The sequence below is a fragment of the Camelina sativa genome, chromosome 1, assembly GCF_030686135.1.
Source record: "Camelina sativa cultivar CO46 ecotype springtype chromosome 1, ASM3068613v1".
NCBI lineage: Eukaryota > Viridiplantae > Streptophyta > Magnoliopsida > Brassicales > Brassicaceae > Camelina > Camelina sativa.
In genome coordinates, this window is record NC_141880.1 from 1,494,110 (window position 1) to 1,508,980 (window position 14,871).

Genomic DNA, 14,871 nt, shown 5'->3' on the forward strand with positions numbered 1-14,871 from the left:
GCCTAATAACTAGCCCGGACATGGTTTCATTTGTTTGGCGAATCGTTGATCAAGAAAATGATATAATTTCGAATAGTGATTTTGTTTGATAAATTCTCAATAATGTCGTTTTCGTATCTATGATCTCTACCAATACTATTATATACTTTAATTTGTCTAACAAATTCAGTCTCTAATTAAATAGATATACGGGTGGATAAGCATTTGATATAAGCTTTAAAGAAATCATTTGTAGAAGACACAAATAAGACCTACACAAAGACAGTTTATAAGCCAACTTAGTATTAAAAAAAAAATCAGGCATCTTAACAACCTTTAGATGATTCATTATTTATCAATATAAAGCAGGCATATTACACAATTATTAGAGATGGGTTAGGTTATCTATATTAACATTTTTGAAGTACATTTTGGTTTATGTCCTTTAAATTTTTTTTTACAACATTAACCCCTAAAACAATTCCATAAATAACATTGTAGAGAAACTCCAATACTAAACTTTTTTAAATTGACCAACATTTGTTACATTTATTGCCATAAAATCTTAACAACATCTATACATTCCAATTTTTCCAAAAATAACTCTATCCATTAAAGTTTTAACCCATTAAATCTCCAAAAATATTTTTATGGATGTTAAAATCTTTTAAATTTAAATGATATACAACAGATTTTCCTTAACAAAAGTTTACAATATCCATAATTATATTAACATTAATAAATTTCTTAAACCAATTATAAAATGTCACATTAAATATGTTGAAAACCCCCATATAATTTGGTTTATTTTTTTATTTTTTGAGGAATTACCAAAAAAATTAAAATTCTATTAATTATTATAAACTATATATATTGACATGGAAAAATTATAAACTATATAAGTATGCTAATTTGGTAAAACAATTAACATAACTAAACTTGATAAAAAACTTATTTTGATTATTTTTTTCTACGCAAAAATTTATTTTGATTTTGGTGAGACGGGTTGGCATTAATCTTATATAGGGAGTTAAGTGGAATTGTTTTTTTTAAACACTTTTAGATGTGTACCAAGAGATAAATGTATTACTAGACTATACATATACTACACAGATTAAAACTTTGAAAACACCACAAAAATCTTATACTTTGAATATCAAATACCTGTAAAATTTTATACTCCATCTGTCTCATAAAGGTTGATATTTTGGGATATTTTTTTGTCCTACAAAGATTGATGTTTTGTAAACTTCAAGAAATAATCATTGAAAATATTTAAAATTTTGAATTGTTATTGGTTTAAAATTAAATAATATCTCTGTAGTGAAAGAAAAAATATATTTAAACTCAGTAATCATTATTTTCTTAAAATGCGTAAAAATTTCTAAACATCAATCTTTTAGAGACAGAGTGAGTATTTTTTAAATCAATAAAATAATAATAAAATAACAAATAAATACAATATAAATTTTTAATTTTTAAAACTAAAAATATTATCTGCGGTATACCGCGGATTAAATAATAGTATAAACTTATAAAGCATGCCACATGCACATACTTTAATGGACAGACATGTGAATATTGTAGAGTTTATCGTAAATGTCATTTGAAAACTACTTAAGGTCTCTTATAATAAATATATATATATATATATTCACATCAATCATACTACGACCAACGTTTATAATTAATTATATACATCGTTTGTGGTGGATAATAAGGCATCTTTACAATAAGGACATGTCGAGCATGTTTTTTTTTTCTGCATTTGTACTTATAAATATGCTATCATGAAATCGTTGAACTATAATTTTTTTTATAATATGATTACATATTACAGTACCATTTAGTGCAGGTGATATGTAATTGCACATTAAACAGACATTTAGTACTAATAATTTGCTAAAACCGAATAACTTCAACGGCAGTAGAACACGTGGAGAAATCTAACGCCGCCGTTAGATAATCGAGTGGCTTTGCTTCAGGAAGCTTGACTATTTGAAACAGAATACTATTTAACTTCCTCAAACGGAATATTCTCTCTCATTCTTTTTATTTTAGTATTCTGATTCTAAAATCCTCTATATAAAATAAAGCAACCTCTCTGATTCTTGTGAGAGAATACTCTAACTAGAAAAAAAGGGAGAATATTCCGATGACCGGAGAATTCGAATTTGAAAATAACTACCAGCTTTGCGACGAGATCGGCCGAGGTCGATTCGGAACCATCAGTCGCTGTTTCTCACCGGCGACTAAAGAGTTCTACGCATGCAAAACCATCGACAAGCGCGTCCTCGTCGACGCGCTAGATCGCGAGTGTATTGAAACGGAGCCGAGGATCATGGCGATATTACCGCCGCATCCGAACGTCGTCAGGATCTTCGATCTCTTCGAAACAGACGATTCTCTTGCGATCGTCATGGAACTCGTCGATCCGCCGATGACGATCTACGATCGGCTGATCTCCGCCGGGGGAAGGTTATCGGCTCGGAATCCGCCTCGTACGCGAAACAGATCCTCCGCGCGCTCGCTCATTGTCACCGGTGCGGCGTCGTTCATCGTGATGTGAAACCTGACAACGTCTTGGTCGATCTCGCAACCGGCGGAGTTAAGCTCTGCGATTTCGGATCAGCGGTGTGGTTAGGCGGAGAGACGGCGGAAGGAGTCGTGGGAACACCGTATTACGTGGCGCCGGAGGTTGTGATGGGGAGGAAGTATGACGAGAAGGTTGATATATGGAGCGCCGGTGTGGTGATCTACATAATGCTAGCTGGAGAACCGCCGTTCAACGGCGAGACGGCGGAGGAGATCTTTGAATCGATACTGAGAAGGAATTTGAGGTTTCCGCCGAAGAAATTTGGATCAGTGTCAGGCGAAGCGAAGGATCTGTTGAGGAAGATGATCTGTCGCGATGTTTCCCGAAGATTTTCTGCCGACGATGCTCTTCGTAAGTTTGGTCTCTCTCTCTCTGTTTCATGCTCTGTTTTTTCAAATTTCAAATTGATTTCATTTTGTGTATTAAATGAAAATTGCATGCAGGTCATCCATGGGTGATGAACGTTGGAAACCTCCAAAGCAATTAGTTGAATTGAAAGCTCATTACGCGATTTATGATTAGTAGAGTGGTGGTAGTACTATAGAGAAGTGTTTTGTGTGTATATGCTCGATTCGTATCGACTAGTTTTTTTTTTTTTTTATAACAATCCTACGGTTTTGGCACTAGAGAAAGTTGCTTAATACAGTTAATAAGCATTTTGTAATTACGATTCGGAATAAAAATGATTTTGAGATTATGGTTTGTGTCAGTTGTTGGGTCGAAATCGGAATCCGAAAAGATAGATGGTAAAAGAGATATTTTGGTTGGGCATATTAGAACACACTTTATATTGATTGGGCTTGGTGTCGAACTTCCGTCCCGTTTTCAGCTAAATAAATGAGAAAGGTTGTGTTAATTAGTAACCTTTTTTTTTTGTCGACAATTTTTAATTAGTAACAGTTGTGTTAGATCATGTTGTATAAATTGATCTAATTATGACAAATAATTATAATTTTTCTAAATTATATTAAAGTGTTTAATATAAATGACCAACATATGTTGCCAAAAAAATAAATAATAAATAATAACTAAAATAACACAAATATAGTATAGGATCCAATAATGTTAAGTCAAGTATTTTATTATTTTTACTAAAAAATATATATTAATATATATATATATATATATATATAGAAGATCCATCAATAGTAAAAAAAAGAAAAAAGAATCCTAAACCTCTTTTTCACAATCACAAAATCGTAAACCTCTTTTTCACAATCACAAAAACCTAAATGTTCGTTCTGAACAAAAGGGAGTTTTAGGAGGTTGGTTTAAAAAGTAAAAACCAGTCTAATAAAACTTGGTGAACAAATTCATACAGGGTGAAAATTCTTAATTTTAATGTAAAGGTTTAAAATGGAGCTCAAAACATTCTCTAGACTTGTAGATGATTCTCAGATAATTCAACAAAATTAATATAGGATTTTATTCTAGGATCCAGTCAACTTTTTTTTTTTTTGGTTAGAGGTCAACCTTTGTTTTTATACAAATGAAAAAAAAAAGTTATGTATGTAAGAATAGTCATAAAAACAAAAATATCTTTTAGTCACGAAAAATATTGTTTAGTATATGTAGAAGAGCCACCAATGTTAAGAAATAATTTTTAGTCAAAAATATATTATTAGCATCTATTAAAGATGCATCAATGGTAACTAAAAAGAATGGTAAACTTTTTTTTGAACCACAAAATCCTAAATACTCTATTTATAGAGCTTGCACTTACAATCTAGAAAACCACAATAAATTTATCCAATATTATACTACATTATAGTTGATAACTTGATATATACAGTAAACTACAAGCAAGAAATGGGCATCACAAAGACTTCATTGATCTTTTTACTCTTGATAGTATTTGCAGCTTCTTTGTCGAGTTACAACGTCTTGGCTTCTGGTAACATTTTTATCTATATGTTATTGTTTGCTAATATTGGTTTCATCATTTGAAAGCAAGAACATTGATATATCTATAAATCTATATATGATTGTAAATGATATTCATGCATTTGTGGTGAATTTGTGGATATGCAGAGATCAAACCAACAGAGAGAATCGATGATATGTGCAAGACTACTTGTTCACCAACGTACGGAAATGGTAAATGTGGGGCAGACTGTAGGAAGGCTGGGTTTGCATCCGGACAATGTGCTACTTCTGGTCCTTTCGTAAACAAATGTTGTTGCACCAAGTGATAAAAAACCGATCTATGTCTTTGCAATTAGCATTGATATGTGTTTTTTTTTTTGATTTGCCATGAACCAAAAATGCAATAAAAATATAATATAATCATCTTATCTTATGTCTTTCTAATAAAAAATACCAAGCATACACTCTATATCAGTCTATCCATCTATCAAAATGCACAAGTTTTTTTTAACAGAAATTATATAGAAAAAAATCATAAACTTTATTTAGATATATTCTTGGTTTAACTTCATTTTATTTTCTAATTATTTTCCTAGTTACTAAGATGGTTTTTAAGAAATCAAAAAAAATTCTTACTCTCTGTTATGGAAAAGATATTGTGTGTTTGATATACATATTTTAAGAACAAATACTCTAACCATAGTGGGATTGGGACTTAAACACAATTACACAATAATCATTGTCACATATGAAAATAATAAGTCATCCATGGATGATGATCAACTTAAATAGGAGACGACAAAAGCAATTAATTATTTGCAGCTATGTGGTTTCAATATGATTACGGTTAATTAGAGTAAATTAAGAGTAAGACAATGTATATCTATGTATGCTCGATTCTAATAGAGTGACTGATCTATACAAGTTTCTTCTTGTTCGTAAATGTTATGGAGGAAATAATTAAGAGAATATGCTTATATTGTAATATATGAAGCAATTGGCTTATGGTTATGGTTAATCAACACTCAAACTCTGATGCGTACTTTTATATATCTTTCACATTCATATAAAAGTTTTGAAATCGTTTAAAAAAGAATGCATAGGGTGTAGTTAAGATTCATGACATATTTACTTTAATTAGTGTTAGCTAGTAAGGAGAGATGAGCCATCGATGTGAGATCAAATCAACACAAAGAATCGATGATATGTGCAAAACTGTTTGTTCAACAACGTATCGAAATGATAAATATGGGGCAGATTGTAAAAAGGATGGTTTGTATTCTGACAATGTGCTACTTCTCATATTTTTGCAAACAAATGTTGTTGCACTGATCATAAAAACCAATCTTATGTTTTTTGTTTTCTCTCTTTTGATTTGCCATGATGAACCACAAATACAATAAAAAAAACATAATATAATTATCTTATTCTATTTCTTTCTAATCAAAAGAACCAAATATACATTACATCATCCATATCCGACTGTCACCATGCTAATCGAGTCGCATCATTAATATTAGATGTGTGTAACAATTTCTCTGAACTAGTAAAATAAAAACTGGTAATTAAAAAAGATAGATCTTTATAAATAAAAAAAATAGAAAAGAGAGATATTTATCTTGGTTCGACTAGGAGAAATATCTTTTTCTTGGTTCAAAAGGAATATACGATTTATCCCAATTCGGTTTAGATCCGTTTCCAAACCGGTTGGTTTAGTCACAATCGTTCGAGATAAGACTACGTTACCACCATCTTCGTCTTCACACTCTGCAACACCTCTCAACTCAACTCAACTCACCTTACCATGTTTTGTCTCAAATCCTCAATCTCATCCTCGCCTTTCACACAATCCACTACTCATGGATTATTCACTAACTCGAATACCCGACCCGTTACTCCATTACCACGTACGGTTTCCTTTACCGTAACCGCTTCAATGATACCCAGAAAAGGCTCAGCCAACATGATTCCCAAAAACCCTCCGGCAAAGCGACAGCTTTACCAACCATTCCGACCACCGTCATCTCCGATTCCACCTCAATTCCGTTCACTCGATTCCGCCGGTAAAATCGAAATCCTCTCCGGTCGATTAGCTCTCTGGTTCGAATACGCACCACTCATCTCTTCCCTCTACTCCGATGGCTTAACTCCTCCCAACATCGAAGAGCTCACAGGTATCACAAGCATCGAACAGAACCGTCTTATCGTCGGCGCTAAAGTTCGTGACTCGATTCTTCAATCTCTCCATGAGCCGGAGCTCATTGCCGCGTTCGACACCGGCGGTGCAGAGCTTCTCTACGAGATCCGTCTCCTCAGCAATACGCAGCGTGTTGCGGCGGCCACGTTCATCATCGATCGCAATATTGATTCCAAAGGCGCGCAAGATTTGGCGCGAGCCATTAAGGATTACCCTAGCCGACGCGGAGACGTTGGATGGTTGGATTTTGATTACAATTTACCAGGAGATTGTCTCGCCTTCTTGTATTACAGGCAGAGCAGAGAGAACAAGAACCCATCGGAACAGAGGACCTCAATGCTTCTACAAGCATTGGATGTTGCACAATCCGAAAAGGCCAAGAACAAGTTAAACAAGGATCTTTACGGAGAGAAGGATGAAGATAAGGAGAAGGAGAAGAAAGAGGAAGTCATAGCTGTTCGGGTTCCGGTGGTGAGGCTCAAGTTTGGAGAAGTAGCAGGAGCGAGCTCGGTGATAGTTTTGCCCGTTTGTAAAGCATCGGAAGGGGAAAAGAAGATTCTTGAAGCTCCAATGGAGATCATAGCCGGAGGAGATTTCAAGGTGGTTGAGGCGGAGAAAGGATGGAGAAGATGGGTTGTGCTTCCTGCTTGGAACCCAGTGGCAGCCATTGGGAAAGGCGGTGTAGCGGTTTCTTTCAGGGATGATAGAAAAGTTTTGCCTTGGGACGGAAAAGAGGAGCCTTTACTGGTTGTCACCGATAGGGAGAGGAACACGGTGGAGGCTGATGACGGGTATTACCTCGTGGTAGCTGAGAACGGACTGAAGCTAGAGAAAGGATCAGAGCTGAAGGCGAGAGATGTGAAGAAGAGTTTAGGGATGGTTTTGTTGGTGGTGAGGCCGCCAAGAGAAGATGACGATGATTGGCAGACGAGTCATGAAAACTGGGACTGATATACAGAATCAATACCCATATATCCTGTAATAGATTACTGAGTTATATAATCATGTAAAATTTTTGGATAAAGTTGGAAACTTTTTGTTCTAAGACACAATCAGAAAACAGAGCAAGATTTTCTCTATTTCTAGTTCCTGTCGTAGTGTAAAAGATCCTACCAATCAGACTTTTTGTTTTGGTAAATTTTTTATTAACCGAGCCATTGCTGTGCACGGCGTTCACCGCTGGCTCCAACTGAGCTCCGGATGCTCATTTTCTCATTGGCGTATTTATCCTGAAGCGCTTCAAAAGCTGTCACGTCGAGTTTTCCTGTGACAGATTTGCCTTGCTTCCTACGGAGATGTTGCTCACGAACAGAAGCCCAGAGTTTCTCCACTGCTTGTCTCTGATGTGATGTGAACCTTGATACGTTCTCAGAGGCATGTTTCACCAATATGTCTATAACAGTTTGGCACCTGAAAATAAATCCAATCATTCCTCAATTTCGCAGTTCTGACATAGAACAAGTTCAATGCTATGTATTCAATTTAATGGATCATGTGAATCATGGAAGCGTTCTTACCATGGAACTTTGTAACGGCGTGCAGCAATCTCCAAGCATGTAATCAAAGCTTCTCTTTTTGACCTGAGAAACCTCTTGTTCTCGTCGGCATCTGCATCTTCATTTGTTTTCCTTATCTTTGTTTTACAATTTTTCTTTTCGGAACTGGGAATCAAGGCATCGAGCCCAAAGGGATCAGACTCGACATTTTCATTATCTCCAGCTTCAGCCACATCCTGTGTTGTCTGGCCATCTCCGTTGTCCTTCAACGCCGCATCTTCAAGAATAGCTGCTTCTTCCACATCATCATCCTCAGTTGCAACTGGAAGATCAGATATAGTCTCCTTTATTCGAGTAGCAGTCTTGGAAAACTAAACGAAAAAACAAAAATGAGACATTATGACAACCTCAGAGGACAACTATAAAGACCATAATATCCGTATCACATGTCATAACACAGTGACGGAGGCAATCAGTGAAGCAAAACACAGTCCAAAATATTGGTAAAAGTCAGAGACTAAGGTACACGAAGTTCTTACCACAAAGCTGTCATCAGTGAAGAGGTCATTAGCCACAACTGCTTTGTATGTCCATACGGTCAACAGATTCTTCTGGCTTTTATCAAGGCACTAATTGAAAACAAAAGATAAGAACTTTCATAAAAATCTGCCCCTTATACACATGCTAAAACGATTTAGTTCAATATCTTCAACCACGAATTTTATTTGTTTACCTCGACAACATCTTGTGCTGCTGTGAACAATGCATGAAAGTCTGCTCGAACCAATCGATCTGTACAAGGAGTTTTAGACGACATGGCAGCTTCAAGTATGGCAATGAAGTAGCTGCTTGTTTCTGGCTTCACACTTCCAGCTTGGATCAGCCGTATCGCAAGCTTTGAGGCTTTGGAGAATTTGGAAGGGTTCTTGATGTGAGATGTTATCTTCTGCATCGCTTCTATCACTTGTTCCTCTGATGCATCAGTTGATGTCTTGAACTGTAGACGCTTTTTAGGGGCTGCACCAAGTATATTAAAGATTTATTACAAGTTGATGGTTACATTCTTATTCTAACTTGTGAAGCGTATAAGTTCAAGTAGCTAAAACACTACCTTCCGGTTCTGGTTCCGGCGTAGATACTGCTGGTTTTGATCGCTTAAGTGCGCTTTTGAGAACAGGAGGAGCTGTGACATTTGAGCACTAAATCAGATCAGTAAGAGATAGACTTAAAAAAAATAGAGCACTAAATTAGGGTTTTAAAAAAAAAAGGTTCACAGCCCCTAATCATCAATGTGAAACAGAGATTTCAAGAAAGCTGAAGAAGTGAGTTCAAAGCAGGAAACAAGAAGAGACGCCAAAATCAAAGAGCAAAAACGAATCAAATTCAGTTTAAATAAAGCTAACCTGAAACATTGGGTGCAGCAGATTCATGTGGCTTCGATCGCTTCAGGGCACTCTTGAGAACCAGAGTCGGAGCTGAAGAGGAAGTTTCATTCTTCGACTCATCTGGTTTTGGAGAAATTGGTAGCTCTTGCTGCTGAGCGGAAGAAGGAGGTGGCAGCCCGGAGAATAAATTGTCCGCCATCTCTCTCTCTCTGGTTCGTCGACGGAGACAAAGACAGGAGGAGGAGCCTAAACTGACTTGTGTTCGCCTTTTGGGCCTTCTATGAAATATTCTCGGCCCAATTAGTTTTACGTAACCCATTAACGATATTGTGACTCTGTGATGTGTGGGGGGAATTGCGATGATGAAAGTAATTTTTTTTGTTTTATTTTTTGTTCCATATTCAGATTTATTTTGTAGTCTCTTACCATTGAATTCCATACCTTCAACGACTCATATGATATTAGCTTTCAAATCATCAACTAGTGCCACAAGTGTTAACTAAAGTACCTCTAATTTTACAAGTTTATTAATGATAACAGAGATAAGACTTGTTAAAGTTTATAATATTCCCTCTATCCCTCCTAAATTGATGTTTTAGATAATTTTTCTTGTCTCTAAAAGATTGATATTTTAAATATTTGTAATACTAAAAAGGTGGAAAGAAAAGTAGAGAAAATGTCAAAAAAAAAAATTATCACATATGTATGAGATAACCAAAAATAAAAAATAAAAAGCATAAAGAAAAAAGTAAATAATAAATTAATCATATACTCTATTGTCTTAATGTGTGAAAAATCTTAAACATCAAACTATTAGGGATAGAAGAAATAATAGTAAAGAACACGAAACAAATCATACAATCAGTGTATACAGTAATACAGTTTATTTAGTTTTACACTATTAATTCTTTTTGTTTCATTATTGTATGTGTTTTATGGAGTCCCGAGGAGTTCAACCACCCTTTGGCTTTTTTGTCTACCTCGATTTAATTAATTAACAAATAATGTTTTAGCTATATTTATACATAAATAATGTTTTAGTTGAGAGTTGTTGAGTTGGAAAAAAAAGAATAGTACTAGAAAAGACTAAATTAAACGACTTGTAAAATTTTGATAATTTAGTTTTACTTTGGACATAATAAAATTTCGAATATATTAATATATACATATATACAACAATATATGTAAAAGAAAAAACAATATGTGCATGTATGTATGCATATCTAAGTTCCAATAGAAGGCGATAGATTAGCCTTTCCCTTAGACAAATGGATTATGGATAATAATAATATGATACTGATTACTGAGGTGGCTGCAAATATATATATAGTATTGGTTAATTTTGCCATGTTGAGAGGAGTCACTGAGATATAGATACATTAATTAGAAAAACATATTTTTGCTACAACTAGTAAGTCGTAACTTTTAATAAGTATGCTTTGATCCATCAATACATAATCTCCTAGTTAAGTTTCTTACGATGCATGCGTGTATGCATATAGTCTACATTATTCCCACCAAATATATTATTCTTAACCTGAAATGAGTTTTAACATTAAAAAGTCATACCTATTTGTGTAAGCAGTGTAAACTCAGTTTAAATTGTGTTTTTGTTTTTATAAGAAGTTTTAGAAGACTTACATAATCAAATATGGAGAACAAATTCTTATATTCAAAGGGAAAACTATATATGGTATTAAATCGTGAAGTTTGAAAAGGATCTGGAAACCGAAAATCATTTGTTATAACGTTTTTGTATGTATTTTCAAATTTTAAGGTATATAATTTTTTGTTGGTAAGTTTTATACTTGGAAACGTCCACATACACAGTGTGAAGTTTTCAATAGAAGTCATTTCCTTCAAGTATCCAATTATATATGCTGTTGTAGATTCGATTTAAATATATTTCGATCCAATGAACACTACATAGATATTATTTTATACAGAAGTTTTATATTCGATAAAACCTTATGATTCAACTTTCGAAATAAAATAAGTGTAATGGGAAAACGATCATGCGCCCCATTAGTTTCAACCTCGGCGCTCGACCCCACACATCAATTATAACGCTAACATAAAAAAGACAAAATACAAAATGACAGGTTTAAAGAAAATTATCTTAACCAATTATTAAAATACTGTTTAAAATGCCAATTAACAAAATTTATCTCAAATGACAAAATCATCTTGTAAAACAATGTCATTAAAAATTTCCCAAGAAAACGTACAATGCATAATACGACTTTTTTTCTTTCTTAATTAAATATATTTATGTCACTCTCTCAAGCCTTGAGTTGTGGGATTTGTTTTATTTACTGTATATTATTTTTTTATAGACGCCTATTCGTATATACGTATTTATATATGTATAAGATATACTTATTACAATGCTTCTACTTATTTTATAAGTTAGCTTACATTACATATTTTCTTTTTCTTGCTTAGTATCATTCTTTGTCGTGTTCTTTTAATTAACCTTTCGTCAGTTTGTCTTGTGTTTCTCACAACACAAAAACTTGTAAAAGTGTTAAGAAATCAAGATCTGAAAAATATTATCACCTCTTGTAGGTTTCTCGTTTTTTCTTCATCTTCTCCTGATCTAAAATCACTTATTTCTTAGGTTTCCACTTCTTGAAATATATACTCAGAATTTAACCTCCCTAGGGCTTTAATGGCGAATCCATGGTGGACAGGACAAGTGAGCCTCTCCGGCCTCGAAACGACACCGCCTGGTTCCTCTCAGTTAAAGAAACCAGATCTCCACATCTCCATGAACATGGCCATGGACTCAGGTCATAACAACCATCATCATCACCAAGAAGTCGACAACAACAACGACGACGATAGAGACAACTTGAGTGGAGACGACCACGAGCCACGTGAAGGAGCCGTAGAAGCCCCCACGCGCCGTCCACGTGGACGCCCTGCTGGTTCTAAGAACAAACCAAAGCCACCGATCTTCGTCACGCGCGATTCCCCGAATGCTCTGAAGAGCCATGTCATGGAGATCGCTAGTGGGACTGACGTCATCGAAACCCTAGCTACTTTCGCCAGGCGGCGTCAACGTGGTATCTGCATCTTAAGCGGAAACGGCACTGTGGCTAACGTCACCCTCCGTCAACCATCGACGGCTACGGTTGCCGCAGCTCCTGGTGGTGCGGCGGTTTTGGCTTTGCAAGGGAGGTTTGAGATTCTTTCTTTGACCGGTTCTTTCTTGCCAGGACCGGCTCCACCTGGTTCCACCGGTTTAACAATTTACTTAGCCGGTGGTCAAGGTCAGGTCGTTGGAGGAAGCGTGGTTGGCCCATTGATGGCGGCTGGTCCAGTGATGCTGATCGCGGCCACGTTCTCTAACGCTACTTACGAGAGATTGCCTTTGGAGGAGGAAGAGGCAGCAGAGAGAGGCGGCGGTGGAGGCAGCGGAGGAGTGGTTCCAGGGCAGCTGGGAGGCGGAGGTTCGCCGCTGAGCAGCGGTGGTGGTGGAGGCGACGCTAACCAAGGTCTTCCAGTGTATAATATGCCTGGAAATCTGGTTTCTAATGGTGGCGGCAGTGGCGGAGGTGGACAGATGAGCGGCCAAGAAGCATATGGTTGGGCTCAAGCTAGGTCAGGATTTTAACGTACGTTGAAATGGCTTTTTATTTTACAGAAGTTTACAATAAGAATTATAACGATGTTTTTTTATGATGATGATGAAAACCAGTCAGTTGCTACTAGTGAGCTATATAGTGTGAGTGCGTACATTATATTATGTTCTCTCTTGACTATGATTTTTATTTGCTAAATTTCACTTCTTACTTGTGTTTTTATGTTCTCTTATTAAAAAGTTTTCTCTTTGTTTGATGCTCCATTTTATATAATGAAGTTATGTGTGCATATATAGATATATGTGTATGATTGATCCTCATTAAATTTAATTGAGCACCTTGGGGTTGACCAATTTTTGATATGTATGATTAGCATTAATATAGTATATAATTTGTAAATGATAAACTCTAAGTGCTTGGTCTAACTTCTTTAATTTCCCTGATTAATTATAAGATATTTTTTCTAATATATTAAGAATATAAATATACATATATGTATGTGTGCATGCATTTATTGGATTGGGAATTACAGGCCTCACACACACACACAGACACACACACACCTAGCCTCATTAATCATATATTGGTTGTATTTTGCTATAAATTATACAATAAATTAATACGTGTAAACAAACCCCATATATACATATATGAACAAGACAATCGGATTCCAACTCGATTAAGAGAAACATTGTTTAAGCAATGTACATTAACATATATATCCTTTAGAAAGAACAAGAAAGATGAAGTCACTCCGATTCCAGGAAGTTATACGTACGTTGGTTCGAATCCACATTTATACAAACAATTTATCTAATACATTATGGGAGTGATTTATTTGTCATAACATACATAAAATATCATTTACGAAGAGCATCAGCTCCACTATTTTCTTAGAGAATAGGATTGCATGCAAACTTTCAGATTAATATATTCCTTTAACACACTATTAAGTGACACTATATATCTTCATTAGAATATGCACTAGTCGAAAGAGATGATGTGTATACAACAAAAATATCTATAACTAGTAATTAAGTTACCCTAATTTATTTAAGTTATATATCTATTTGAAATGAAAATAAAATATTTTGCCTATAGATGCATGTGTCTTTTGGAAAATCAAATCGTTTGGACTGAAACCTAACAATATTGGATTTATAATGGTTTTGTGAATGATCTGCATTCTGCAACGGTCAAATATATACAAAGAAGCGGTAGTCAGCTTCAACTAAAATAACTAAATCAATCGACTGCAAAACTTATTTGTTATATAGATATATGTACATGTTTTCATGGCATAGTACTGCGAGTCCATTAATGCAATTAATATACCAAATTTATTTCTTAATACAAGTGTTCTATATAATAAGATACCTCTTGTAATTGTCAGCTTATAAGTGTCGTCATTTTAACAATTTTCTAGGCTTTCTTGACCATCTTTTAATCAAAAATCATAAACAAAGGTATGAGAATAGAGGAGTACCTATTCACATGGTACCACATGGGTTCCTCTTGCAAAACGCAAACCCTAATGGACTTGTTAATTATTTATTCATATCCGTACTTTCTCGGGCAGATATGCATAATACTAAACATGATTAGAGAAGTGCTTTTAAATTTTGCATTATTCATATTAGTATCCTGTATGAATGTAAATATATAATTCAAAAATCACTTTTTTAATTTAGATCATATATACCCAACTAGTCAAGCAGAGTAAACAACACAAAATACTATACTCACCTTCTGAATTTAATTTCTT

At 34.8% G+C, this 14,871-nt stretch overlaps 3 protein-coding genes and 2 pseudogenes across 7 annotated transcripts; 4 read left to right on the forward strand and 1 right to left on the reverse strand.

The window, feature by feature from the left end:
- The first annotated feature begins 1,775 nt into the window (after positions 1-1,775).
- On the forward strand, positions 1,776-3,272 carry LOC104701784 (phosphoenolpyruvate carboxylase kinase 2-like; annotated as a pseudogene). The gene is made up of 2 exons (XR_015561347.1): positions 1,776-2,926; positions 3,019-3,272. The product of XR_015561347.1 is annotated as a phosphoenolpyruvate carboxylase kinase 2-like (transcript).
- Positions 3,273-3,737: 465 nt separating this feature from the next.
- Positions 3,738-4,874, forward strand: LOC109132233 (defensin-like protein 43). 3 transcript variants are annotated; one of them, XM_087457602.1, is made up of 3 exons: positions 3,738-3,840; positions 4,368-4,469; positions 4,607-4,874. In XM_087457602.1, the coding sequence occupies exons 2-3, from the start codon at positions 4,385-4,387 to the stop codon at positions 4,765-4,767; spliced, it is 246 nt and encodes an 81-aa protein (XP_087313728.1). In that variant the 5' UTR covers positions 3,738-3,840; positions 4,368-4,384; the 3' UTR covers positions 4,768-4,874. The 3 variants fall into 3 exon arrangements, with proteins under 3 accessions (XP_087313728.1, XP_087313700.1, XP_019099104.1); XM_087457574.1 differs by having other exon boundaries at positions 3,760-3,897; XM_019243559.2 differs by lacking the exon at positions 3,738-3,840 and having other exon boundaries at positions 4,239-4,469.
- A 1,371-nt stretch (positions 4,875-6,245) lies between these two features.
- On the forward strand, positions 6,246-7,717 carry LOC104701962 (rubisco accumulation factor 1.2, chloroplastic). Its single transcript, XM_010417780.3, has one exon. It carries the CDS (start codon positions 6,246-6,248, stop codon positions 7,587-7,589), a length of 1,344 nt encoding a protein of 447 aa, XP_010416082.1. The 3' UTR covers positions 7,590-7,717.
- On the reverse strand, positions 7,613-9,793 carry LOC104701881 (uncharacterized). Its single transcript, XM_010417667.3, has 6 exons — positions 9,538-9,793; positions 9,246-9,317; positions 8,868-9,151; positions 8,674-8,763; positions 8,156-8,505; positions 7,613-8,048 (listed from the first exon to the last, which is right to left on the reverse strand). The coding sequence occupies exons 1-6, from the start codon at positions 9,716-9,718 to the stop codon at positions 7,784-7,786; spliced, it is 1,242 nt and encodes a 413-aa protein (XP_010415969.2). The 5' UTR covers positions 9,719-9,793; the 3' UTR covers positions 7,613-7,783.
- A 1,620-nt stretch (positions 9,794-11,413) lies between these two features.
- On the forward strand, positions 11,414-13,360 carry LOC104702044 (AT-hook motif nuclear-localized protein 19 pseudogene; annotated as a pseudogene). Its single transcript, XR_015561298.1, has one exon. The product of XR_015561298.1 is annotated as an AT-hook motif nuclear-localized protein 19 pseudogene (transcript).
- The last annotated feature ends 1,511 nt before the right edge of the window (positions 13,361-14,871 follow it).

What these genes read in the sequence shown, in the direction of transcription:
- LOC104701962 (XM_010417780.3), top strand. Translation starts at nt 6,246, where the DNA reads ATGTTTTGTCTCAAATCCTCAATCTCATCCTCGCCTTTCACACAATCC.
- LOC109132233 (XM_087457602.1), top strand. Translation starts at nt 4,385, where the DNA reads ATGGGCATCACAAAGACTTCATTGATCTTTTTACTCTTGATAGTATTT. An exon ending in TTACAACGTCTTGGCTTCTG is followed by an intron (nt 4,470 to 4,606) that starts GTAACATTTTTA and finishes GTGGATATGCAG; the next exon opens with AGATCAAACCAACAGAGAGA.
- LOC104701881 (XM_010417667.3), bottom strand. Translation starts at nt 9,718, where the DNA reads ATGGCGGACAATTTATTCTCCGGGCTGCCACCTCCTTCTTCCGCTCAG. An exon ending in CAGCACAAGATGTTGTCGAG is followed by an intron (nt 8,764 to 8,867) that starts GTAAACAAATAA and finishes GTTTTCAATTAG; the next exon opens with TGCCTTGATAAAAGCCAGAA. An exon ending in TCACTGATGACAGCTTTGTG is followed by an intron (nt 8,506 to 8,673) that starts GTAAGAACTTCG and finishes TTTTTCGTTTAG; the next exon opens with TTTTCCAAGACTGCTACTCG.